The 22,368-nt window shown below is 53.6% G+C and overlaps 2 protein-coding genes and 1 long non-coding RNA gene across 7 annotated transcripts in view; 2 read left to right on the forward strand and 1 right to left on the reverse strand.

Moving 5' to 3' along the window:
• Positions 1 to 22,368, forward strand: part of LOC311631350 — a 741,950-nt gene that overhangs the window by 15,830 nt on the left and 703,752 nt on the right. The window contains exon 1 of one of the 3 annotated variants that reach the window (XR_014796552.1): positions 8,516 to 8,532. The exons of the other annotated variants lie outside the window; for them this stretch is intronic. This is a non-coding gene — a long non-coding RNA (uncharacterized lncRNA). Of the gene's footprint in view, positions 1 to 8,515; positions 8,533 to 22,368 lie in introns of those variants that run through there. 3 annotated transcript variants of the gene reach the window in all.
• Positions 10 to 3,248, forward strand: HTRA2 (HtrA serine peptidase 2). Of its 2 annotated transcripts, XM_084901372.1 has the most exons (8): positions 10 to 542; positions 650 to 854; positions 947 to 1,141; positions 1,475 to 1,507; positions 1,741 to 1,846; positions 2,002 to 2,071; positions 2,699 to 2,794; positions 2,887 to 3,248. In XM_084901372.1, exons 1-8 carry the CDS (start codon positions 40 to 42, stop codon positions 3,050 to 3,052), a joined length of 1,374 nt encoding a protein of 457 aa, XP_084757498.1. In that variant the 5' UTR covers positions 10 to 39; the 3' UTR covers positions 3,053 to 3,248. The 2 variants fall into 2 exon arrangements, with proteins under 2 accessions (XP_084757498.1, XP_084757499.1); XM_084901373.1 differs by lacking the exon at positions 1,741 to 1,846 and having other exon boundaries at positions 25 to 542; positions 1,475 to 1,547.
• On the reverse strand, positions 3,194 to 21,837 carry LOXL3 (lysyl oxidase like 3). 2 transcript variants are annotated; one of them, XM_084901361.1, is made up of 16 exons: positions 21,691 to 21,837; positions 19,872 to 20,200; positions 17,911 to 18,074; positions 17,112 to 17,326; positions 9,855 to 9,911; positions 9,189 to 9,248; positions 6,342 to 6,561; positions 5,956 to 6,136; positions 5,669 to 5,823; positions 5,274 to 5,441; positions 4,979 to 5,141; positions 4,543 to 4,786; positions 4,332 to 4,447; positions 4,109 to 4,245; positions 3,907 to 4,018; positions 3,194 to 3,724 (listed from the first exon to the last, which is right to left on the reverse strand). In XM_084901361.1, exons 2-16 carry the CDS (start codon positions 20,182 to 20,184, stop codon positions 3,651 to 3,653), a joined length of 2,379 nt encoding a protein of 792 aa, XP_084757487.1. In that variant the 5' UTR covers positions 20,185 to 20,200; positions 21,691 to 21,837; the 3' UTR covers positions 3,194 to 3,650. The 2 variants fall into 2 exon arrangements, with proteins under 2 accessions (XP_084757487.1, XP_084757488.1); XM_084901362.1 differs by lacking the exons at positions 9,189 to 9,248; positions 9,855 to 9,911.

The raw sequence follows: 22,368 nt of genomic DNA on the forward strand, positions 1-22,368 counted from the left end.
CTGTGCAGGGCGGGCGAGGAGGCCGCCGAGGCGGAGCTGATGGCTGCGCTGAGGGCGGGGCGGGGTGCATGCTGGAGCCTTCGGGGATGGCGGGCTTTGGGGGGATTTCGCTGGGGGAAGGCGCCCCTGTTGACCCCTGACCTCCGGGCGCTGCTGACGTCAGGAACTCCTCGGGCCCGAGTGACTTATGGGACCCCCAGTCCCCGGGCCCGGTTCTCCGTGGGGGTCCCTGGACCGCGAACGTGTCTGACGTCGGGGGCTCCGGAGTCCCGAGCGCGGCTGACTGCGGGCGCCCCGGATCCTCAGACCCGGGAGGAGGACTCGGGGGCCCCAGGGCCCCCGCCGCGCGCGTGGCTGGTTGTGGCCTTGGGCGCTGGGGGGGCTGTGCTGCTGCTGGTGTGGGGCGGGGGGCGGGGTCCCCCGGCCGTCTTTGCCTCGGTCCTGGGCCCGCCGCCCACCTCTCCCCGGAGCCAGTACAACTTCATCGCGGACGTGGTGGAGAAGACCGCGCCTGCGGTCGTTTATATCGAGATCCTGGGCCGGTAACGGTGGGGTAGACCGGAGACGCCGGGGTCGCGGGCTAGAGGGCGGGCGAGCTGGAGGAGGCCGCCCTCCTCACCTCCGTGCTCCCCCCCACCCCCCATTCCAGACATCCGTTTTCTGGCCGCGAGGTCCCTATCTCCAATGGCTCGGGATTCGTGGTGGCCTCGGACGGGCTCATTGTGACCAACGCCCACGTGGTGGCCGACCGGCGCCGAGTTCGTGTGAGGCTGCCTAGCGGCGCCACCTATGAGGCCACGGTCACCGCCGTGGATCCGGTGGCAGACATCGCCACGCTGAGGATCCAGACCAAGGTGGGGCGTCCGGGCGGGCCGGGGTCTGCTTGGGGCTGTGAACTCGCCGGCGTCCCCAGATGACAAGCCCCCTTTCACCCGTTCTCTTTCAGGAACCTCTCCCCACTCTGCCCCTGGGACGCTCCGCCGATGTCAGGCAAGGGGAGTTTGTTGTTGCCATGGGAAGTCCCTTTGCCTTGCAGAACACCATCACGTCCGGCATCGTCAGCTCTGTGCAGCGTCCAGCCAAAGAGCTAGGCCTCCCCCAGAACAACGTGGAATACATCCAGACCGATGCCGCTATTGATGTGCGTACTGATGTGGGAGGAAGGGCGGTGTGGGTTGGGAGAAGGGCGAGCTGATATGATAGATGATGGGTGAGCCTATAAAGGGGTGGGCAAAAGTATCTATAGTTGTGAGTACTCGAAACACAGCTTATTCTTGTATTATTACTTAGTATTGTGTATTACAAATGTAAAGCTATTTTTGCTCCTCCCTGTATATGGAATTTGGGCTACAAAAATGTGGCCCCCTGTTCAAGGGCTGGGAAAGGAGATAATTTGGAGAAAAGGCTACTTCCTGGGATGCCCCCAGGCCTAGAGTCCCTGGAATCTCTTCCATATTTTCTCCTTGTCCTGCAGTTTGGAAATTCTGGAGGTCCCCTGGTTAACCTGGTGAGTGGGACATCCTTCTTTCCAAGAATCCCGGCCCCAGGTCAGTGTGGGAAGGGGTGGGTTTTTCCCTCATTCCATGAGGTTTGGTCAAGTTTCTGAACAGTCCCTTGTTAGCTGTCATCCGGAATCCAAGCAGATCTCCCCAACCCCCCAACACTCCCTTATTCTCGTTCAGGGGTCCCCATCTCCCACTGTTTGTTTGGGCTGAGGAGTGGTGGGCTCTGTCCCTGCAGGATGGGGAGGTGATCGGCGTGAATACCATGAAGGTCACAGCTGGGATCTCCTTTGCCATCCCTTCTGATCGCCTTCGAGAGTTTCTGCATCGTGGGGAAAAGAAGAGTGAGCCTGACTTAGAGTGGGGTTCGGGGGGGGGGGGGGGTCCTTTAAGTGGTGGGTGGGGCACTCATTGGGCCTTGGTGGAGAAGGGTGTACTGGGATTAGAGAGAAGGGAAGGGAGGATGTAGCTAGCTGAGGCTCATTTCTTTTTATCACAGACTCCTGGTTTGGAACCAGTGGGTCCAAGCGCCGCTACATTGGGGTGATGATGCTGACCCTGACTCCCAGGTATGCGCTTTAGGGGAAGTGCTGTATGCAGGACCACCTGCGTTGGTGGGCAAATAGCATTTCTGCTGAGCTTTGTTCTCAGTTCTGTCTTCATCCATAGTGAATTACCCCACACCTGGAGGTATCCGAAGAGCTGTCCTCTTGACTTTTTCACCCCACTCTGTTTTGCACAACTGCCACCAGATTGATTTAATCTCATTACTGCTTTGATTTACAATCTGTTAATTTAGTGTAAATGGGGCCATTTTCCATTTTTCAGACCTGGATTCCTATAGGAATATATTCTGTCCCAGTCAACCTGATTTCCTACTCCAGGTCTTTATTTATGTTCTTGTTTTATATACTTAAATATCAGGTCCATCTATTCCTCTAGGCCCAGCTTAAATTCTCCCTTAAAGCTTCTCTTAGGATTCTAGAATGAGATTAGTGCTATTGACTTAACATTATGTATTACATGGAATTAGGTATTTTTTCTGTTCATGTCCCATTTCCTAGCTACTAGAAGGCCTTTGTATCTGGAGTGCATAGTGCATTCCCAGTCGCCAGTGTACTGAGTAATCTAAGGTGAACCTCAAACGAGGAGTGAGTACCTCTGGGTGCTTGACAGCATGGTTTGTGTCCTTTCAGCATCCTTGCTGAACTACAGCTTCGAGAACCAAGCTTTCCTGATGTCCAGCATGGCGTGCTCATCCATAAAGTCATCCTGGACTCCCCTGCACACCGGTGAGAGAGGCTGCGCTATGCGGTGGGGGTGGGTGGGGTGTGCATGTGCCCTTGAACTGGGCTATCTGCTCCCTCCTTTCTCTCTGCCTTAGGGCTGGTCTGCGGCCAGGGGATGTGATCTTGGCCATCGGGGAGCAGGTGGTACAAAATGCTGAAGATATTTATGAAGCTGTTCGAACCCAGTCCCAGCTGGCAGTGCGGATCCGGCGGGGACCAGAAACACTGACTTTATATGTGACCCCTGAAATCACAGAATGAATGGATCAACAAGAGAAGGAGGCTCCTGCTCTGATTGCCACCTTGCTTTCCTGGCCTCGGCTCTGAGGGCACCTGGGCAGAGGATTAAATGGACCCGTGGGGGGCAGGTCCCTCCAACCACCAGAACCGATCCCCGGGCTCTGAAGAATCACAAAGACATTTTTTATATAAAATAAAATTATACCTAGCAAATGAAGGAGGGGGCGCTGATCTTTTCCCCCATAAAACGGCGAGAGGTAAAGCTGTATTTCCTCTGAACTGAGGATATACTGGAGCTGACCATCCTGACCGCGCTGTTCGAGAAAACGAGCTGCTGCTGTCTGCTGTTCTGGCCAGTTCGTCAGGTGCTGCTCTTTGTCGAGAGTGCAGCTCCCTGCTGGGCCTGAGAACCAGGATTCCCCAGGCTTGGCCACAGATCCGTACTGTTGGCCCTGGAGGAGGTTGATAACTTATGCTTGGCAGTTCCACATCCTTAGTACACGCTGGATGATTGCAGCGGGCCTGCTGACATCAGGGGTTCCTTGGTAAGCTCCTGAGGTAACCTCAGACCCCTGCCACTAGGGGCCAGTGGTGGTTTGAAGAGGTGGGGATTGGCACCTTAGATGATTTGGTTGCTGGTCTGGCCAGGGTAGCGCTCGAACCTCTTATTGGCCTCTTCACTGAAGGCATCACCTGGAAAGTGAATGGGTGGTTTGGACAGGAAGACAGACCCTTTGTGGGAGAGGGTGGGGGGAAATGAAGAGGCTGGAAGACCCAGAGGTGGGTGGGAAGACAGAAACAACTTGGGGAGGAGAGAATGAAGGGCTTTCCCTCCCATCCCCCGTCCTCCCGGGCCCGCCGTTCCCGCCAAATACCAATGTGGCAGTTGTGCACCCATATGCGATGTCCGTCATATTTGCAGTTACATTTCATTGCGTTGTTGGTGAAGTCACTCTCTGCTACTTCGTAATTGGGGTTGATGACCACCTGTGCGTGGGAGAGAGGCAACACAAGTCAAAGGTGTCCTGAATAAACACTGCTCCCCCTCACCGGCTGGAAATCTCGGACCCCAGGCACCTGCAGAATGTAGTTTCCTGGCTTCACATCTGTGATGTCGATCCACTGACAGTCGATGTCATGTCGGTAGAGATCCCAGCAGCCCACAGTGATGCCCTGCTCTCCAAAGTTGGCACACTCATACCTCTTGGAGACATCTGAAGGGATGGACATGGACAATATGTCAGCGTGAGGCAAGCTTATGGGACGGAGATACTGTAGCTCATTCGAGGCACCAACTCACCCTCCTGACACTCGGTGTCTTCGAGACAGAAGCTGGCTTTGTGGCCTTCGGCCACCTTGGTGCCGTTGGGGGTCAGGATGTCGTAGTGGGTGAAGATGTCCATGCTGTGGTAGTGCCTGTGGGGAGGAGAGACCAGGGAGCCCGTTTCCCTCCCGGCCCCAGCAGGTCCGTCTGTCCCCAGTGGCTTTGCCCTTCTCCGTGACCCGCTCACCCGTGACACTCGTGCCACACCCAGGAGTGGCGCCCGGCCTTGGGCCGGAAGTCCGCTCTCCCCAGGTTGTGGATCTGGGAGGAGAAGCGGAGTAGCCGGCGGTGGCCGTAAGGCCAGTTGGCCGAGCGGGCGGAGCGGGACAGACAGTTCTCCTCGGCAGCGCAGTACAGCATGTGCAGGGGCCGGTCCTCGATGTAGGCGGTCTCCTGCACCAGGGCCGAGTGCAGCAGCAGGTCTGACGCGGCTGCGCCAGGATGGAAGGGAGTGTTAGAGGTCACTGCTGAAGGGCGAGGCCCGATGGGGGTGCTTCCTCCCCCACCTCCCTATGTGTGTGAGGCTGGTTTTCCACAGGGAAGGAGCACCCCGCCAGAGTAAAGCCCTCTTTCTCCAAAAGGGGTGGCCCAGGACCTCCCTTCGCCGGCTGGCTCTCACTCACTCTCTGAGCAGATGACGCCGGCAGTGAAGCGGGTTCCTGTCCTCTTGCAGGTGACGGGGGCGCCGTGATGAGCACATTGGTCCAGGGACAGCTCAGTCCCAGCGCAGCGCACCCCACTCATCACCACCTCTGTCACATTCCCCGAGTCCCAGTACCAGGTCTCCTGGGGACAGAGGAGGGGCTTCTGTGAGGCCCCACCAGCCAGCCCCCTGGGCCAAAGGACTCACTTCCACGTCCTCTGCCCCAAACACAGGCTTTGGAGGCAACGGGCTTGGTTCCTCTCCGTCCTTCTCACCTGCAGGCCGTGGTTGGCATAGCCCAGTCCGAGTTGCCTGCAGACCACCATGGCCTCCAGTGTTCCCCAGTCATCCCCACAGATGAGGCCCCAGCGGAGGGGCCCAGGCCCCCCTATTTGCACCTCAACTCGCCCTTCATATCGGCTGCGGCCCCCACTGAGTCGGATCTGTAGAGACAGAACAGAAGAGCCGGGGAAGCTTTCGGGGTGGGGGGAGTGGGAGTCTGTAGCGGGCAGCTGGCCGAAGGGTGAGTCGGAGGCACGCAGAGGGTGAACAGCGATGGTGTCAGTGGGAGCTGCAGCACTGCAGGGGCCTGGGGCAGTGGTCACACTTCAGAGCATGACAACTGGGTAGGACACGAGGTACCCGAGCCAAGGAGGAGAGGGTGACTGACCCTGGTGTCCACCCCCGTGTAGGGCAGGTTGCATCGGACTGCAGCATCCTGGCCGTGGGAGCAGTCCTCGGCTGTGATGTTCTTGTGAGGGCACCTCCAGAGGGAGGGCTCCTGTCCGGAGCATCGGACTTCACTCAAGTGGATGGCACCCATGCCTGGGGTCAGAGAGCAAACGCCAAGAGGTTGTGATTGGGCTTTCGTTGTCCAGGGGTCTCCTTCCCAAGGATTATACTTCCCAGAGTGTGTACCTCCCCCTTCCCCTTCCCTCCCACCTTCACCCCCCTCACCCTGCCCCATGCGGGCACCACTGAGGGCCTCTCGGGCGCTCCCGAAGCCCAGCTCCCGGCACACCACGCTGGCCGCCTGCAGGTCCCACTTGCGGTCACAGACTGTGCCCCACGTGCCAGCCTTCAGGACTTCCACCCGGCCCTCTCCGGGGCGGGCCCCGCCCTTCAGACGCACCCGGGCCTACGGAGGAGAGAGACAGGCCAGCGGCGGTGATGGGAGCATCGGCACAGAGAGGGCTGAGCCGAGCTGGAGATGAATGGTGGGAGGGAAGGGGGGATGGTGGCCCGCGGCTGGAAGGTTCCTCTCTGTCTTAAGGGTCAGGGCTGTGCTTAGTCATGGGTGGCCAGGCTAGGGGCGGGAAAGGTCCTGTCACTGTCTCACAAACCTCCTCCTGAAGTTTCAACTGCTGTTGCTTCTTCTGGCCGTTGGATGCTGCATAGAGAGGGCCCGGCACACAGCTCACCACCACGGGGGCGCCTCCGGGGCACCGGGCGGTGTCATTGGCGCGATAGAACTCCAAGGAACAGAGGGAGAGGTGGGCCTCCGTGCCCACGCAGGCCACCCCGTGCAGGCCAAAGGAGTGCTGCTGCCGCTGGGCCAGCAGCCTGTGGGGACAGGGAGGGGAGCAGTAGGTAAAACAATGCTCCTGCCCCTTGGCTCACAACCCTCCTCCTGTTCCCTGCCGCCACCATCCCCTAACTTTTCACATGACCACTCGATCCCTCTTCTTCCCCTCCGCTCTGCAATGCTGCCCTCCAAAGGACACAGGGAATGGCCATTTCCGGGCTGAGAAAGGGCCCAAGATACCCAGACACAGGGTCTTTGGGGGACCTTCTGCCGCAGAAGAACCCGATGGGAGGGCGGCTAGTCTTGACTTGCCTGACAGAGACCTTGTTCCAAATGGTTTCAGGCTGCTGAGCCTGATGGAGGCTGCCTTGCAAAGAGAATGGGATGCTGGGACTTCCCAGGGGGAAGAGATGGGCAGGAGGGGCGGTCGGTGTGAACAGGAAGCCTGAACAGCCAGAGGGAGCAGATCCTTCTATTGTGCTGAGACTGGACTAACCAAATGAGTCAGAATGCAAACAAGTGCCTAAGTCAGGTCTAAACGGCTCTGTAGAAGCCAGAGGGACTTTCAGGCAGAGGTTCTGTAGGCCAGAGTATGACAGGCAGTTATGGGACAAACAGACCAGATGGTGGGCGCACGAAAGACTGGAGCTGGCATAGGTAGGGATGGCGTATAAATGCAAGACAAACAGGAGTTAGAGGGACCACATGGCCAGAGAGGGAGCGTGAACGTGAACAACGACGGTAAAGACATCCCCACCCCCAGACCTGAGCTGGCTCCGAGTCTCTGACGAGGCAGCCCGTGCTTTTGCAATTTAAACCTGTTAGAAAGAATGTTCCACAGCCACCTGACAGGAAAATGGGAGTAAACTAGCCATGTTAACATTTGGAATTACTGCAGAGAGATGCTTGAGAGAGTGAAGGGGTTTGTTTGTGGACACTAATGAAATAAGAGAGTGCAGCTAGGCACGTGACAACAGAAGTACATTCTTCCCAGGACAGCTGGTTGGAGGCCTGGTATTGGTGGAGAGGGCCTGGGGGGCGGGGTTGACAGTGAGTTATTGCGGTAAGGGGCCGCATCACTTGATGCCAGAGGAAGGAAGGAACATGATGGCTTGAAGACATTGGCGAGGAAGACACAGAGGAGGAAACGGTTAGAAACACAGCAAGGGAAGCCTGCAGACTCGACAGAATACCTTTGGAAGCTCAGGGTCAGTGGATTCTGAAGCTCAAAGAGATCGGGTACTCTCCCCAATTCCTGTTTGGCTGAAAATAAACGTCAGAGAGGCCATCACAGGAGAAAGACACCTCTCTTCTGAACTCCCTCCTCCCCTTCCCCCACAACTGACCAAGTAAAAACGGCGATGTGCACTCCAATGGGGGGTCAGGGAGGCTCGAGGTATGGCTATGCCGGACAAAGAGGACCCAGAGCCAAGAAGCACTACAGTCCACCCTCCGAAGCCACCGGAGGAGGAGCTGGAGGAGGAGGGGAACCGGGAGACCAGTGGGTGGTCTCAGGATGCACCGGAGAGAGGAGGGCAAGCAGAAAGGGATGGATTCTCTGTACCTCAGCCACGGCCACAGAAGTTGTCAGAGAGACTTTGCGTGTGCAAATGGCCTTTGGAAGCCTATGGGATGTAATCACGGCCTGGAACTTTTCCACGCCCTCGTGTTCTCTTTGAAGAAACCCAGGAGGAAGATTAGGGAGCTGGGAGCCACAGAGGAGCCCATCCTTGGGAAAGGTTCCAGAGGGAACACTGAGTCTTCTGTCCAGGCCAGAAGCACTTATTTTAAAAAGCGAACCAAGCCGAAACCGGTTTGGCTCAGTGGATAGAGCGTCGGCCTGCGGACTGGAAGGTCCCAGGTTTGATTCCGGTCAAGGGCATGTACCTTGGTTGCAGGCACATCCCCAGTAGGATTGATGATTCTCTCTCAACGATATTTCTAACTCTCTATCCCTCTCTCTTCCTCTCTGTAAAAAATCAATAAAATATATTTAAAAAAAGAAAAAAGTGAACCAAGCCCAGCCAGTGTGGCTCAGTGTTTGAGCATCCACCTATGAACCAGGGGGTCACAGGTTTGATTCCCAGTCAGGGCACGTGTCCGGGTTGTAGGCTTGATCCCCAGTGCACGGTTGTAGGAGGCAGCTGGTCAATGATTCTCATCATTGGTATTTCCATCTCTCTCTCCCTTCCTCTCTGAAATCAATAAAAATATATTTAAAAAAAAAGGTAGGATGGAAACCTGATCCCTCAGACAGTTTGTTAGGGGAGAGGCAAGCATTGGCATCTGAAGAACAAAAGTGCCAGAGTTTCTTTTTTTTTCTTTTTCTAACTTTCTTTCTTTTTTTCTTTTTCTTTCTTTCTTTTTTTTTTTTTAAAGTGCCAGAGTTTCTACTAGAATTCACTGAGGGGATAAATGAGCGTGTGGACCAAGGTACTCAGTGATGAACCCCTACAGAGATTTCCAAAAATCCCGTGACAAGCATAACGTTAGAACCAGCCTTACTTTTCGTTTCAGTGAATCATCTGGAAGGGGGTCTGCCTTAGCTGCTGCTCCTCCCCCTCGTGGTGGGGGGCTCTCTCGGACCCCTTCCTGACCAAAGCCCGATCACAGAGCCCATCCCTAGGCAGTCCCTCTCCTGTCCACCAGCCGGAACTTTATTTACCTCTTGACTGGCCCCCTGCCCACTCGGGGTTTGGGTTTGACTTTACGCTTGGTGATTGGTCTGAAAAAAGGAGAAATCAGTTAGTGGAAGGAGAGGTTAGGTACACGGCCCCAGAAAGGCAGAGGGTGATGTTTTTCCTGTTTCTGGGAAGAACCCTTTATGCAGAGTGTGGGGAGGGTTGGCGTGAAGGTGGCCCGGTGTGCTACAAACACTGACTGCTGTGGACCCCCGAACCGCATGTCAGGATCTCTTGTTGCTCTCTGGATTCAGCAACAGTGGGGAGAAATCGAACGATGTCAGCCCAGGTGGGGGAGGGGAGGAGAGAAGAGGAGAGTTAAGGCAGGAGAGAGAACGGGAATGTGGGTGAGTTAAGGGAGGGAAAGGTTGGGGGAAGGTGAGAAAGCGTGCTGGTGGCTCAGCTCTCTGGGGGACATGTAAGGATGAGGAGGCTTTCCCTCAGCCATTCTTCCCACGTCATTCCTCCTCGTGCTTCCTGAGGTCAAGGCTTGGCCGTTCCTATGCCTGCCTCCCTCCTGACCCCCACCCCCAGTCATATCCGTAATCCATCCGTTTGGGTCTGGGGATGGACATGGATAGGCTGCCTTCCATCCATCCACCTCCTGGGCCGCCGGGCGTGCAGGAGGTCCCAGGGCTCTCGCCCATTACCTGCCAGGGGGCTTGGGGCGTCGGGCCGAGGCTTTGGCCGCTCGCTTCCTCAACTTTCTGTGAGGATAAGACAACAGCAGAGTCAGGGTCAGGCTAGAACCAAGTGGGAGAGGCTGGTGCAGCGGGGACCAGGGGCAAGGTTTCTTTTCCAAGAATCAAAGGGTTCCTGGTGGCAGGATGTCAGAGCCTCAGGTATTTCCAAGGCTCCGCCCTTCACTGCTGCTTGACCTCACAGACACAGGACAAGGCGGGTGAGCCGCAGTGCAGGGCATGGATTCAGGACTAACAGAGCCCCTATACCAGGACCCGCAGACATGAGGTTCAGGTAGATGAGGGATAAGAACGCTGGGATAGATAGTAAGGCTGATCTAAATCCCAGGAAGGGCTAAGGGAAAAGGTGTAAGCAGAAAGGTGTTAGGACTGTTAGGCTTGCCAGACTGACCAGGTGAGGAAAGAGAACTGGCCTGGTCATGTCTAGGGAGGGAACTGTCTTTTTATTCTTGGATGTTCTCTGGCTTCTGGCATTTCCAGGCCTGAGGCTAGTGAACCAGGATCCAGGACCGCGGTAGGGATGTCTGAGGACATTAAGTTGGTTTGACTAGGGCAGTGGTCGACAAACTCATTAGTCAACAGAGACAAATATCAACAGTACAACGATTGAAGTTTCTTTTGAGAGCCAAGTTTTTTAAACTTCTTCAAATGCCACTTCTTCAAAAATAGACTAGCCCAGGCTGTGGTATTTTGTGGAAGAGCCACACTTAAGGGGCCAAAGAGCTTCATGTGGCTCGAGAGCAGCAGTTTGCCGATCACTGGACTAGGGACTATGAGGCCAGGCTGCTTAGTATGACAGCCCCTTTCCTGCCCACATTAAATCCCACAAGCTTTAGTCATTCACAAACTCAGCTCATCTCCCAAACTTACTTCCAGGAAAATGAATTCTAAAACCTCACTTCTTTTTAATTGGCCTAAACATTGACCTATTTTATTCTTCAAAAGGTAACCTAAGTCTAATGTCAGGAAACTAGGTCTGTTTCTCCTCTCATTCTTCCTTTGATTTCAAAGACTTTCATTCCCCACCCCCTTTTGTCCTGTCCAACTGCACTGAGTGGCCAGATTATTATGATCTCTGAAGGCATAATAATCTGGCCACTCAGTGTATATCCTATAGAATAAAAGGCTAATAGGCAAATTGTCCCTGGACCAGGAGTTCAACCAGCAGGCAGGCCAGCCAACTGCCCATATCCCCTTCCCCTGGCCTGACCCCACCCATGCAAGAATCCATGCACCGGGCCTCTAATATATATATACTGAATGGCCAGATTATTATACATTCAGAGATCATAATAATCTGGCCACTCAGTGTATGTATGAATAAAGGCAGGTCCTGTTCTTTTAAATGTATGACATTCCCTGTCATTATATTAGTTATAATTTCTTTCAACATGTTCTGCTCTGCTGTCTCTCTCTCTCTCTCTCTTTAAAAAAAATTTTTTTTATTGATTTCAGAGAGGAAGGGAGAGGAAGAGAGAGATAAAAACATCAATGATAAGCCGAAACCGGTTTGGCTCAGTGGATAGAGCCTCAGCCTGCAGACTGAAAGGTCCCAGGTTTGATTCCGGTCAAGGGCATGTACTTCAGTTGCGGGCACATCCCCAGAAGGGGGTGTGCAAGAGGCAGCTTATCAACGATTCTCTCTCATTGATGTTTCTAACTCTCTATCCCTCTCTCTTCCTCTCTGTAAAAAAAAATCAATAAAATATATTTTTAAAAAAATCAATGTTAAGAGAGAATCACCAATTGGCTGCCTTCTGCACGCTCCCCACTGGAAATCAAGCCTGCAACCAGGCATGTGCCTTTGACAAGTATCAAACTGGACCTTTCAACCTGCAGGCTGACGCTCTATCCATTGAGCCAAACCAGGTAGGGCTTTGCCATGTCTCTTGATGAGTCATATTTGGATATACTATATAGTGTGCAGAGGCACTAAGATTTTAATATATATATTCTAAACAAGGCTGAAGCTGGTGGGTACTTCCTGCCATGGCTTCTCCCTGAAGATGTACTTAGTTGGGTGTTTTTGCCAAAACATCTCATATGTCCAATGTTGCTAGCCAAGAGTGTACTGTAGCTCTCAGGTTTCTTTCTTGAGACATTACTAAGAGTTTAGAACCTTTCATCACATAAGTATAGGGTGAAACGTTTTCTCCAAATGTCTTTTTTTCTCTCAAACATGTCTAAAATAAAATATACTTGGCACTTCCTTTGGCCAGTAACTCAGAGAGAGCATCTTGAACTCCAGAGTATTACTCAGAAAGATATAGTATTATCTAGAAATTTAGAAATACAGTAGTATTCTAAAGATACATTCTAAAATCCCCAATGGATGCCTGAAACTGTGGATAGTACTGTACTCTATATATACCATGTTTCCTATACATGCATACCTACAATAAAGTTTAGTTGAGGGCGGGGCAGTGGGTGGAGAGCTACTGGAGGGCAGCAGCAAGCTACTGGTGAGCTACTGGTGCACGGATTTGTGCACAGGGCTACTAGTTTATAAATAAGATACAGTAAAATATTAACAATAATAACTAATAATAAAACAGAACAGTTACAACAACATACTGTAATAACAGTTATGTGAGTGGCTTTGGGGACAATATTAAATTAAAAAAAGGGTAAATTGAACACAAGCACTGTGATACTGTAGCAACTGAGGGATTAACAATGGCTTTCCCAATGCTAAGCCCAGTGTTTGCTTCTCAGTCCTTACGTTTTTAGAACCATCTGCAGCACTGATTCTCCCTTCCTCGAAGCACTGGGCTTCTCCGGTTTTCTTTCTCCCCACCTCACTGCTTGCATTTCACCTTGTCTTCCTGATAAGTTCCTAAGATTCAGTCCTTGAACCCCTTTTCTAAAAAAAAAATCACTCCCTTGGTGATGTTGGCCAGTTTCAGGATTTAAAATACTTTCAACTGAACTCTAGAGTCACATGCCCAATTGCCTAGCAGCCTCACCATTTCAGTGCCCTAAGGAACTTCACATGTAACAGATCCAATAAGAAGTTATATATAACCCTTTCCCCCATGCTCCACCCACTGTCTTCCTTATCAAGTGAGGCCAACTGCATACTTAGCTTACGCCAAAAACCTTGGAATGATCCTTAATTCCACTTTCTTTCTCACATTACATTGAGTTCATCAAATCGTATTGGCTTTGCCTTCAACTATAGACAGAATCTGATCATTTTTTCATCACGTTCACTGATTCACTTTATTTACTTCACTTTGAGGAGACCATAATCTCCTAACTAGTCTCTCTGCCTTGTTTATTCTACTGTATCCATCACAATCTATTTTTTTTTTTGTTTACAATCTATTCTTTTTAAAAAATATATATATTTTATTGATTTACAGAGAGGAAGAGAGAGGGATAGAAAGTTAGAAACATCGATGAGAGAGAATCATCGATTAGCTGCCTCTTGCACATCCCCCACTGGGGATGTGCCCGCAACCAAGGTACATGCCCTTGACCGAAATCGAACCAGGGACCCTTCAGTCCACAGGCCGACACTCTATCCATTGAGCCAAACCAGTTTCGGCTACAATCTAATCTTTTTAAAAAATATATATATTTTATTGATTTTTTAAAGAGAGGAAAGGAGAGGGAGAGAGTTAGAAACATCCACGAGAGAGAAGCATCAGTCAGCTGCCTCCTGCACACCCCCTACTGGGGATGTGTCCTTAACCAAGGTACATGCCCTTGACCGGAATCGAACCTGGGACACCTTCAGTCCGCAGGCCAATGCTCTATCCACTGAGCCAAACTGGTTAGGGCTACAATCTATTCTTAATTAAGCAGAAAATAATCTTTAAAAATGGAAGTCAAGCCGAAATCGGTGTACATGCACCTGCAACAAATGTACATGCCCTTGACCAGAATCGAACCCGGGTCCCCACGGTCCGCAGATGGACGCTCTATCCACTGAGCCAAACCGGTTTTGGCAATAAAAAAATATTAAAAAAAAATGGAAGTCAGATGTTACTTCTGTGCAAAGCCTTATCTCACAAGGAGTAAAAATGAAAGCCTCCTAAATTCTTTCCCCACCTTCCTCTACCTCACACCTATAATTTCTTCCTGGTTCACTCCGCTCCAGCCCCGGGGGCCTCCTGGAGCATGCCAAGAATGCTCCCCTCCCCCATACACATTCCCAGGATTATTTCATTTACGATCCTGATTCCTGAAAATGCTGGTCTGGATATCTGCATAGCTATGCTCTTACCTCTTTAGGTCTTTTCTCAAATGATGCCTTTTTCAAAGAGGCCTGTATTGACCACTCTATTTAAAAGTGCTGTCCCACTGTCTCCTTATAACCCTTTTCCCTCTTTGTTTTTGATGATCACGCCTTTTGCTTGCCACTCTAACATTTTGTAATGTTACGTATTTTCCAAATCTTCTGTAGTCTGTGAGATCAGGGATTTCTGTCTGTTTTGTTCATTGTGAATCCCAACAACCTGTGGCACACAGTAGGCACTCAATAAATAAAAAATAAATACTGAATGGATAGATCTCTACACCTGTGTTCATGCTATCCTTTTCACTTGAAATGCCTGCTATTTAACTCATACTCATCTTTCAGAGCCTGGCTTTGAATTAGGAAAGACAAAGAACAAACACAGAAAAAGAAGCATAGCCTAAAGATAGACATAATAGTAGAGGAGCACAGCACACAGATGGTTTACAACAGTGTGTCACTAGAGCAGATAAAGTATATTTCTTGGGAATGAAAGAACTTTCAGATGTGTCTCAGAGCCAAGACAAGGAAAATCTGAGAAAGAATGGAGAGGAGTGGAGGCTGGATAATGCATTGATTGACTTTCAAAAAGGAAAAGGATTCCTCAACCTACAGATAAATAATATTCTAGAGTAAGTTATGAAATAGAAAGTTTGTGAACACCGTGGAACAATTATCGCAATCCTTAGAGACCTAAAGGGCCTTCAGGAAACATCAGCTTAGTCAAACCACCATGATTTTCTTTTTTTGAACAATCACTAAATCAGAAGGCTGGAGAATGGTGAACGTAAGGTGTCTGGTTTTTAGCAGAAACGAACAAAATCTCCCACGATTTCATTATAGATAAGATGGTGAAATGTTACATCATTGTAGTGCTCAGTTTGTTCCAAATCGTTTGAAAAAACATTTCACAACTAATGATTAAAGGGTTGATGTAAACCTGGAGGAAACTTTCATAAGAAGAGTCAGGAGTTGGCTTTAGACATTTCCACAATTGTCACAGTCACTCTGAGGAAGCCAGAGGCATAGCTAATCATGTTTGTCTACCAGAGGAAGCTGGGAGCGATGACACGGAATATAATGTCAAGATTCAAGATAATCTCATACGGTCATCATGACTTTTAAACTTTAAAAAAATATATATATTTTATCTATCTTTTACAGAGAGGAAGGGAGAAGGATAGGGAGTCAGAAACATTGATGGGGGAGAAACATCTATCAGCTGCCTCCTGCACACCCCCTACTGGGGATGTGCCCTTGATCAGAATCAAACCTGGGACCCTTCAGTCCGCAGGCCAATGCTCTATCCACCGAGCCAAACAGGTTAGGGCTAAAATGGTTTTAAAGTGATGTGACAAACTTATAAAGGGTAAACTCAACATAGATGTAGGTTCAAACAGGAGCAAAGATAGGGAAGATCTGAATTGGTTTCAGGTGGTTACAAGTTCAGGATGAGCAGAGGGTTGCTGCCTCAACAGAAAGGCAATGCAAAATCTAGGCAGGCTTGAGTCAAAGTCGAGCATTTCTCCCTTCCCCTGCTCTGACCAGGCCATGTCCGACCACCAGGCCATGTCGGAAGTAGTGGGCCCAGCGGAAGGTCACCTATAGATGTCAAGAGTTCTTTCTGCAACACTGACCTAAGGAAAGGCTGAAGAAAACGTAAGCATTTTCAGCCTGCAAGAGGAGATTATAGAGAGACTAAAGAGTCCCAAATTTAGTATATGTGCTGCCCAAGGGAGCGCAAAGATTTCCAAATTTCTCAAAATGACCAAGTGAGCTGGTCCAGGGAACTGAGACGATGTGATCACCGAGCCGGTCACCAGTTTTTCCTGGAAGCGGACTCTCCGGCAGGTGGAGCAGGTGGAGCGGCCGGCACCTCCACTGCAGGGCCTCCCGACATACTTCCCTCTTCCCTCGGAGGCCCTGGGCTCCCAGCTCACAGACACGCCCTGCGGCCTCGGGCTCGGCCCCAGGCGGGGACACGCCGCCACGTCCATCCTGCACACCTGCCCAACTCCCCCTGGGGACCTGCACGCAACCAAGGTGCATGCCTTGGCCGGAATCGAACCTGGGACCCTGCAGTCCGCAGGCCGACGCTCTATCCACTGAGCCAAACCGGCCAGGGCTCGAAAGGTTTTAAAGTAAGGTGACCAGACGTCCCGATTTTTAACAATTTGTCCCGCGGAGTCCCGTGACAAATTGTTAAAAATCGGGCGGGACGTCTGGTCACCTTAGTTTAAAGTGATGGGACAAACGGACAGAGTAAACGCAACACAGACGTGGATCAGAGGCGGCGCCGGCAGCCCCAGTCCTCCGGCTCTCGCGCCCGCCCCGCGCCGCACCCGCCCGGCGCCACCGCGGCAGGGCGCGCCCTCGCCTTTCCGAGCTCGGAGCCGGGAGCCCGTCCGCGCAGGCGCGGAGGCTGTGCCGCCGGGTCCGCCGCTGGGGGCGTGGCCTGGGCGTGGCCTGGGCCCCGGGGGCGGGGACTCTGCCCGCCACCACCCCTCGCCCCGCCCCGCTTCCGACGGCAGACCTGCCAGCCGGGGGAGCCCGCACCTCTCCAGCCTCCCGGCGGCCTCCCTTCCACCCCCGCCCGCCCCGGTCTGTGCCCCAGGACCCTGCCTCCCACAGCCCCCCCCCCCCCCTTTTAAAAAATATATTTTATTGATTTTTTTTTTTTTTTTTTTTTTTTTTTTTTTTTTTTACGGAGAGGAAGAGAGAGGGATAGAGAGTTAGAAACATTGATGAGAGAGAAACATCCATCAGCCGCCTTCTGCACCCCCCCCCCCCCGGGAATGTGCCCGCAACCAAGGTACATGCCCTTGACTGGAATCGAACCTGGGACCTTTTAGTCCGCATACCGTCGCTCTATCCACTGAGCCAAACCGGTTTCAGCCCACCCCTCTTTCTTGAAGGAGCACCCCTCCACCCAAGTCCGCCCCCCGGCGCCCACCGCCCCTCACCTGTAGAAAGCCGCGTTGACCCTCTTTTCGCCGGGGAAGCCCAGCATCCCGCAGACCACGTGGCTGTTGTGGGCGCTCCAGCCTCCGTCACACACCTTGGACCAGCCGCCGGGCAGCCGCACCTCCACCAGCCCCTCCGTCACCGGCAGCGGCCGCCGGCCCCGCCCCACTGCTGGCTGGAGCCGCACCTCCTCCACTTGCTGGTGATGCTCCACCTGAGGAGGGGACCACAAGCAGGGGAAGGCGCCCCGGTAGCACCTTTCACAGGTCCTGCCACCTCGAAGGAACCCCGACTAGGGTGCTTCCCGCCAGCCCGATGGGGAGCAGGAGCTGAGGGGGATGCTATGCCTCCCCCAGTGGGGTATTGAGGGGTGTGGGGGGCTGGAGGGACATGCTGTGATGTGCCCCCAGAAATGATCAAGGAAGCTGAGGAAGGGGCACCTGCAGGAGCAAGAGGGAGCACTTCCTGAGGAAGTGGCATTGAAGGAGGGGGGAAGATAGGAGTGAGATGTTCTAGGAGAGTGCAGGTTTCCCTGGGGACCAGGGAGGAGGCTGGAGAGGCTCCTGCCAGGTTTAATGCTGGAACCAATCTGGACCTTACATCCAGGAGCTCTACCACTTGCCCCACCCACACCAGCCCCCAGCTTCCTGACGGCCCAAATGACCCCATGGGGCATATGGAATCCCCTACCTTCTAGTAGCTCCTCTAACCACATACAACACTCCACAGCCCTCCCTGTCAGGCCAGCCTGGCTGGTGTGTGTGTGTGTGTGTGTGTGTGTGTGTACACACTGCACACCTCGATGACGTTGGAGTCGGAGAAGCCAGGGAGGCGCTGGTCCTTGCAGATGACCCCGGCATCCTCATCGTGGGTGCAGTCACTGTTCCCCCAGCCCCGCGAGGTGCATTCGGTCACACTCCGCTCAGCCCCAGTACAGCTCAGGTTGTCCAGCCAGATGCGGCCTGTGGAGGGAGAGACAGGGGACAGAGAAGTGTGGGGAGGCCGGGGAGGGGGAGCGAACATAGAGGCCCCACACGTGGCTCTAATGATTCCATTTTTCTGGTAAGATAATGGGTGGGGCCCTAACCGGTGTGGCTCCGTGGATAGAGCGTTGGCCTGCAGACTGAAGGGTCCCAAGTTCGATTCTGGTCAAGGGCATGCACCTTGGTTGCGGGCACATCCCTAGTAGGGGGTGTGCAGGAGGCAGTTGACTGGTGTTTCTAACTCTATCCCTTTCCTTTCCTCTCTGTAAAAAATCAATAAAAATATTAAAAAAAGATAATGGGTGGGGAAGGGACCCTGGAGGGAATAATAATAATAAAAAAGGTATAGGATTGATGGAAGGCTGTTGGTGGTCTTGGGCTACTCAGGAATTTGGTGCGGTGAATAAAAAAAAACAAGAGTCCACCTTGAAATTCTGCTAAGTTCTTATCCACTCAACGACAGCTACAGTTAACGAAGTACCTATTGTGTTAGGCATGCTGCCATGGTGTGCACATACATGATCATTCTTAGAACAGACCTGCCAGAAGTATTATCACCACTTTATATTAAACATCAACGGAGGTTCAGAAAAGTGAAGGAACTTGCCTGAGACCACATAGCCAACGGAGGCTAAGGAGTTGGAGCCATTTCTGAGACTTGGACCTCTAAGATCTTTCACCTGAGCTTCCCATGTGCCCACCCTGCCTGTGGTGACACATTGCCCCTGTTCTGGTCTCTGCCTGGACCTCACTGAAATGGGTGTCCCTGACTTCCTCTCAGAAGGGGCAGACCCTCAAAGGTTGTCTGTCCCAGCCATTGTGCAGGGATCCTTGATGCATATTCGGACAGGACTTCCCAGCTTCTGCTGGGGCACCCACCTCCTGCCTGACCAGGCTGCCCGAGCCGTTACACAATTCTCATGACTCTTTATGGCTTTCCCCTACCAGATCTGATTCAGTCCTTTGATGCCATCCCAAAACATCCCTCCTGACAGCCACATGACTGTCCTCATATTTGAAGACACCCGTCATGTAGTTGCTATCCAAATTTTTTCTTCAGATCAAAAATCCCTGGTTTCTTCAGCTATGACTCCTTGAAAATTGGCTTCAAATCTTTCACATCTGGGCAGCTATCCTCTCAGAATATTTCTATTTTCTACCCCCTCTCTTAAAATGTGGCACTTACAAGTGATACTTTATCCCGGGAGTGGCCTAGCGGGTGGGAATTGGGGTATCAGCTGCAGACTGCACCAGCTTCTATCTCTCCAACTGTGGGCTCGTACAGTGCACGCACCCCCAGGCCTCAGTTGGAATTGCTCCTAAACATTCATACTAGCCCTAGTCAGTTCCCGCGTGGTTTCAGCTCTGGCCTGCCACGTGACTTTGTCAGCTGCAGAATCTATGACCCTGACCGGCTTAGGGGCATCCAGACATCGTGTACCTGCTCTCTGCTTCCCACAAAGCATCCGTACTTGAACCGTACAGGGCTCATTTGATCAGGGCTGTGCTTGTACATGGCTTTGGAGAAGCATGCTTGAAAGGAACTCAGGTATCATCCAGTGTTGTTGCACATGGGACGCCAGAGGCTCAGAGAAGGCACTGACCAGCCTAAGATCACACAGCTCTGAGAGGGGACTGTGTTGGCTGGTTTGTCACCCATGGCTTAACCTGCGTATTCTCAGTGTCCCGCGGTCCTGTGGCCGTGCTGTCCTGGTGTTCCCTCTCCCTACTCCTAGGCCACACGCGGGCAATGCCGAGGCCCTACCTGGAGCTCACCTGTCCCAGGGCCATACTTGGCGCTGTGGGTCCAGCCTGTGGCCTCTGTGAAGCCCAGCTCCCGGCAGAGGACATGGGCCGCCTGCAGCGTGAAGTCGTCGTCACAGATGGTGCCCCACTCGCCGGCTCGCTGTATCTCCACGCGGCCTTCGAAGGGCTTCCTGGGGAAGCCAGCCAGCCGGAACCGCAGCCCCTGGCTGCCCGCCCTCTTCTCGGGGGCCGTGGATGGGGACGGAGACCCCAGGCCCGAGCTGCACAGCAGGCACAGCAGCAGTCCCCACGGGCTCCACCGCCAGGCACTGACAGGTCGCATGGCAGAGAAGGAAGGCCTGGAGAGAGAGAGAGAGAGAGAGAGAGAGAGAGAGAGAGAGAGAGAGAGAGAGATTGAGGCAGGTCCAGGTCTGAGAGAGAGAGAGGTCAAGAGAGGAAAACAGACACTTAGCAAGACCAGAGACAGAAACACAGGGGGAGAGAATGACAGGAACGAAGATAGTGAGGGAGAAACACACACTGAAAGCGGCTGAAACACAGAGTCTGAGAGACTGAGAGACTCAGATGGGGGAGGGAGAGAGACGAAGAGGGGGATGGACACAGAAGGGGGGAGGGAAAGAGAGACTGGCTCTCTTTTTGTAAAGAGTAGAACTCTCACTATTAGTTGTTAATGTGTCCCATCGACCTCCCCTAGTTCTATAATTATCACCTTCCTTAGCCACTCACAATACAAGAGACCCAGAGATCAAAAGACGGTGATTAGAGACCAACAGTCTGTCGAAATGAAGAGATAGAGACCGAGCAAGAGACACAAAGAGGAAGACCCAGACAGACAGGATGTGAGAGGAAGGGAAATGGTGGGAATGAAAGGGGGCCAACTGAGAGAGACAGGAGAGTGAGTGAGAGAGAGAGAGAGAGAGAGAGAGAGAGAGAGAGAGAGAGATGGATGGGAGACAGCCAGGCACACAGAGCTGGGGAGTGGCTGAGAGAGGCAGGCAGCAGGTGAGGAGGAGAGGGACTGACAGGAGCCGGGAAGCAGAGGCCGGAGGGACCCAGATGACCTGTCAGAGGACAGACAGTACCGAGGGAGAAGCAGGCAAGGGGGCGTAGGAGATCCTCGGACCTAGGATCCCATGAATTGAGGCCAAGCCCAGGGTCCCATCTGGGCAGAAGCTGGAGTCCACAGAGACCTCACTGCACGCCCTACCCAGCACTCAGGCTCTCAAGTGCCCTGCAGGGTCAAAGGGCCAAGAGGGCCAGGCCTCATGCTGGGGGGGGGGGGATTGTCTAAGCCTCCTGCCAACATCGCCACCCTCCCCACTGTCACCGGGCAACCGGAGGCTGGGGCACCATTCATCTTCCCAGCCAAGGCCTTCCCTCTGGGGCTGAGAACAGCTCCTGTACTGCGCGGAGCGGGAGTGGGGGAGAGGAGGGAGGGGACTGGGGGCGCCCAACATGCTTCTCCAGACTCAGACAAACAACCCAACAGGACAGCTTTTTTAAAATTTTTTTCTGGGGACATTTAGGGTTGGGGGCCCAGGTAGGGCCTCCCAGAGGTGTCCCCAGCCTTAGGACCCTCCCAGCTGCCCTATTTGGAAAACCCTGCCCCCTCCCTCTCTCCCCCGCCCGCCCCCGAATATCTGCCTCCTTTCTCCAACCTTCTCGTCTCACTCGTCTTTGACAATAATACAGCCTCCAGCTGGTTGGCTTCCCCTCGGACTCCATCCCACATCACCCCTTTGCCCTGGACCCTCCACCATCCTCTCCATCCGCAACTCCCCTTCCTCCTGCCGGCAGCGTGACCCCCTTCCCCCACCCCACCCCTTACCTTTGGCTGAGCGGGGGCCCTGGGCGCTGGGAGAGGAGTCCTGGTCCTGGAGATGAGTCCTAGGACTTCCCCAAAAAAGTGCTCGGCCAGGGGAGCCTGGACCCCCGCCCTCCCTCCCCCCTCTCTTTTCGTCCCTCCCACGTCCCCTTGAGCCCTCCCACATTCCGCCTTCTCCCCGAATTCCTCCCCAGCCGGGTCCCTCCTCTGGGTCCTCCCCGCCCCCGTGGAGCTCGCTGGCCGCCGCTGCCCCGCCTCCCGGCCCCGCCCCGCCCTCCGGGCGGCTCAATGGAGCTTTTTTCCCCCCGGGCGGCGGGAGCCGGGCGCCGCGGTCAGGGAGCCAGAGGCCACGGGGCTCGGAGCGCCCGGGCGGCGGCCCCGGCAGCGGCGGGAGAGCGCGGCTCAGCCCCGGGCTGCGGAGAGCCTTCCAGTCCCCCGCCGGTCGCCGGGCCCCCGGCTCCGGGGGGAGGACACTGCCAGGCCGGGGGCGGGTCTGGTGGGGGGAACGGAGGCTAAGAGGGCCCACGGGTCCCCTCCGGGTCCCCAGGGTGCCGGTCCGCACTTTGCAGGTGATGTCACAGCCTTTACTCCTACGTCACGCGGAGCATATGACGTCGAGCACAGCTCCCGAGCCCGGGCGCCAGAGCCCTCCGGGCTTCTCTCGGGGGAGCCACTCGTGCG

The sequence above is a fragment of the Pipistrellus hanaki genome (assembly GCF_964339955.1).
Source record: "Pipistrellus hanaki genome assembly, chromosome: 12".
NCBI classification, from domain to species: Eukaryota; Metazoa; Chordata; class Mammalia; order Chiroptera; family Vespertilionidae; genus Pipistrellus; species Pipistrellus hanaki.

Bases quoted from the DNA above. Each gene is read 5' to 3' on its own strand.
- LOXL3 (XM_084901361.1), bottom strand. From the start codon at position 20,184: ATGCGACCTGTCAGTGCCTGGCGGTGGAGCCCGTGGGGACTGCTGCTG. The intron at 17,327-17,910 runs GTGTGCAGTGTG...TCCCCTCCTCAG, and splicing joins CCGACTCCAACGTCATCGAG to GTGGAGCATCACCAGCAAGT. The intron at 6,562-9,188 runs GTAAATAAAGTT...CTGTCCCCACAG, and splicing joins GGCAGGGGGCCAGTCAAGAG to GCTGCTGGCCCAGCGGCAGC.
- HTRA2 (XM_084901372.1), top strand. From the start codon at position 40: ATGGCTGCGCTGAGGGCGGGGCGGGGTGCATGCTGGAGCCTTCGGGGA. The intron at 1,142-1,474 runs GTGCGTACTGAT...CTTGTCCTGCAG, and splicing joins AGACCGATGCCGCTATTGAT to TTTGGAAATTCTGGAGGTCC. The intron at 2,072-2,698 runs GTATGCGCTTTA...GTGTCCTTTCAG, and splicing joins ATGCTGACCCTGACTCCCAG to CATCCTTGCTGAACTACAGC.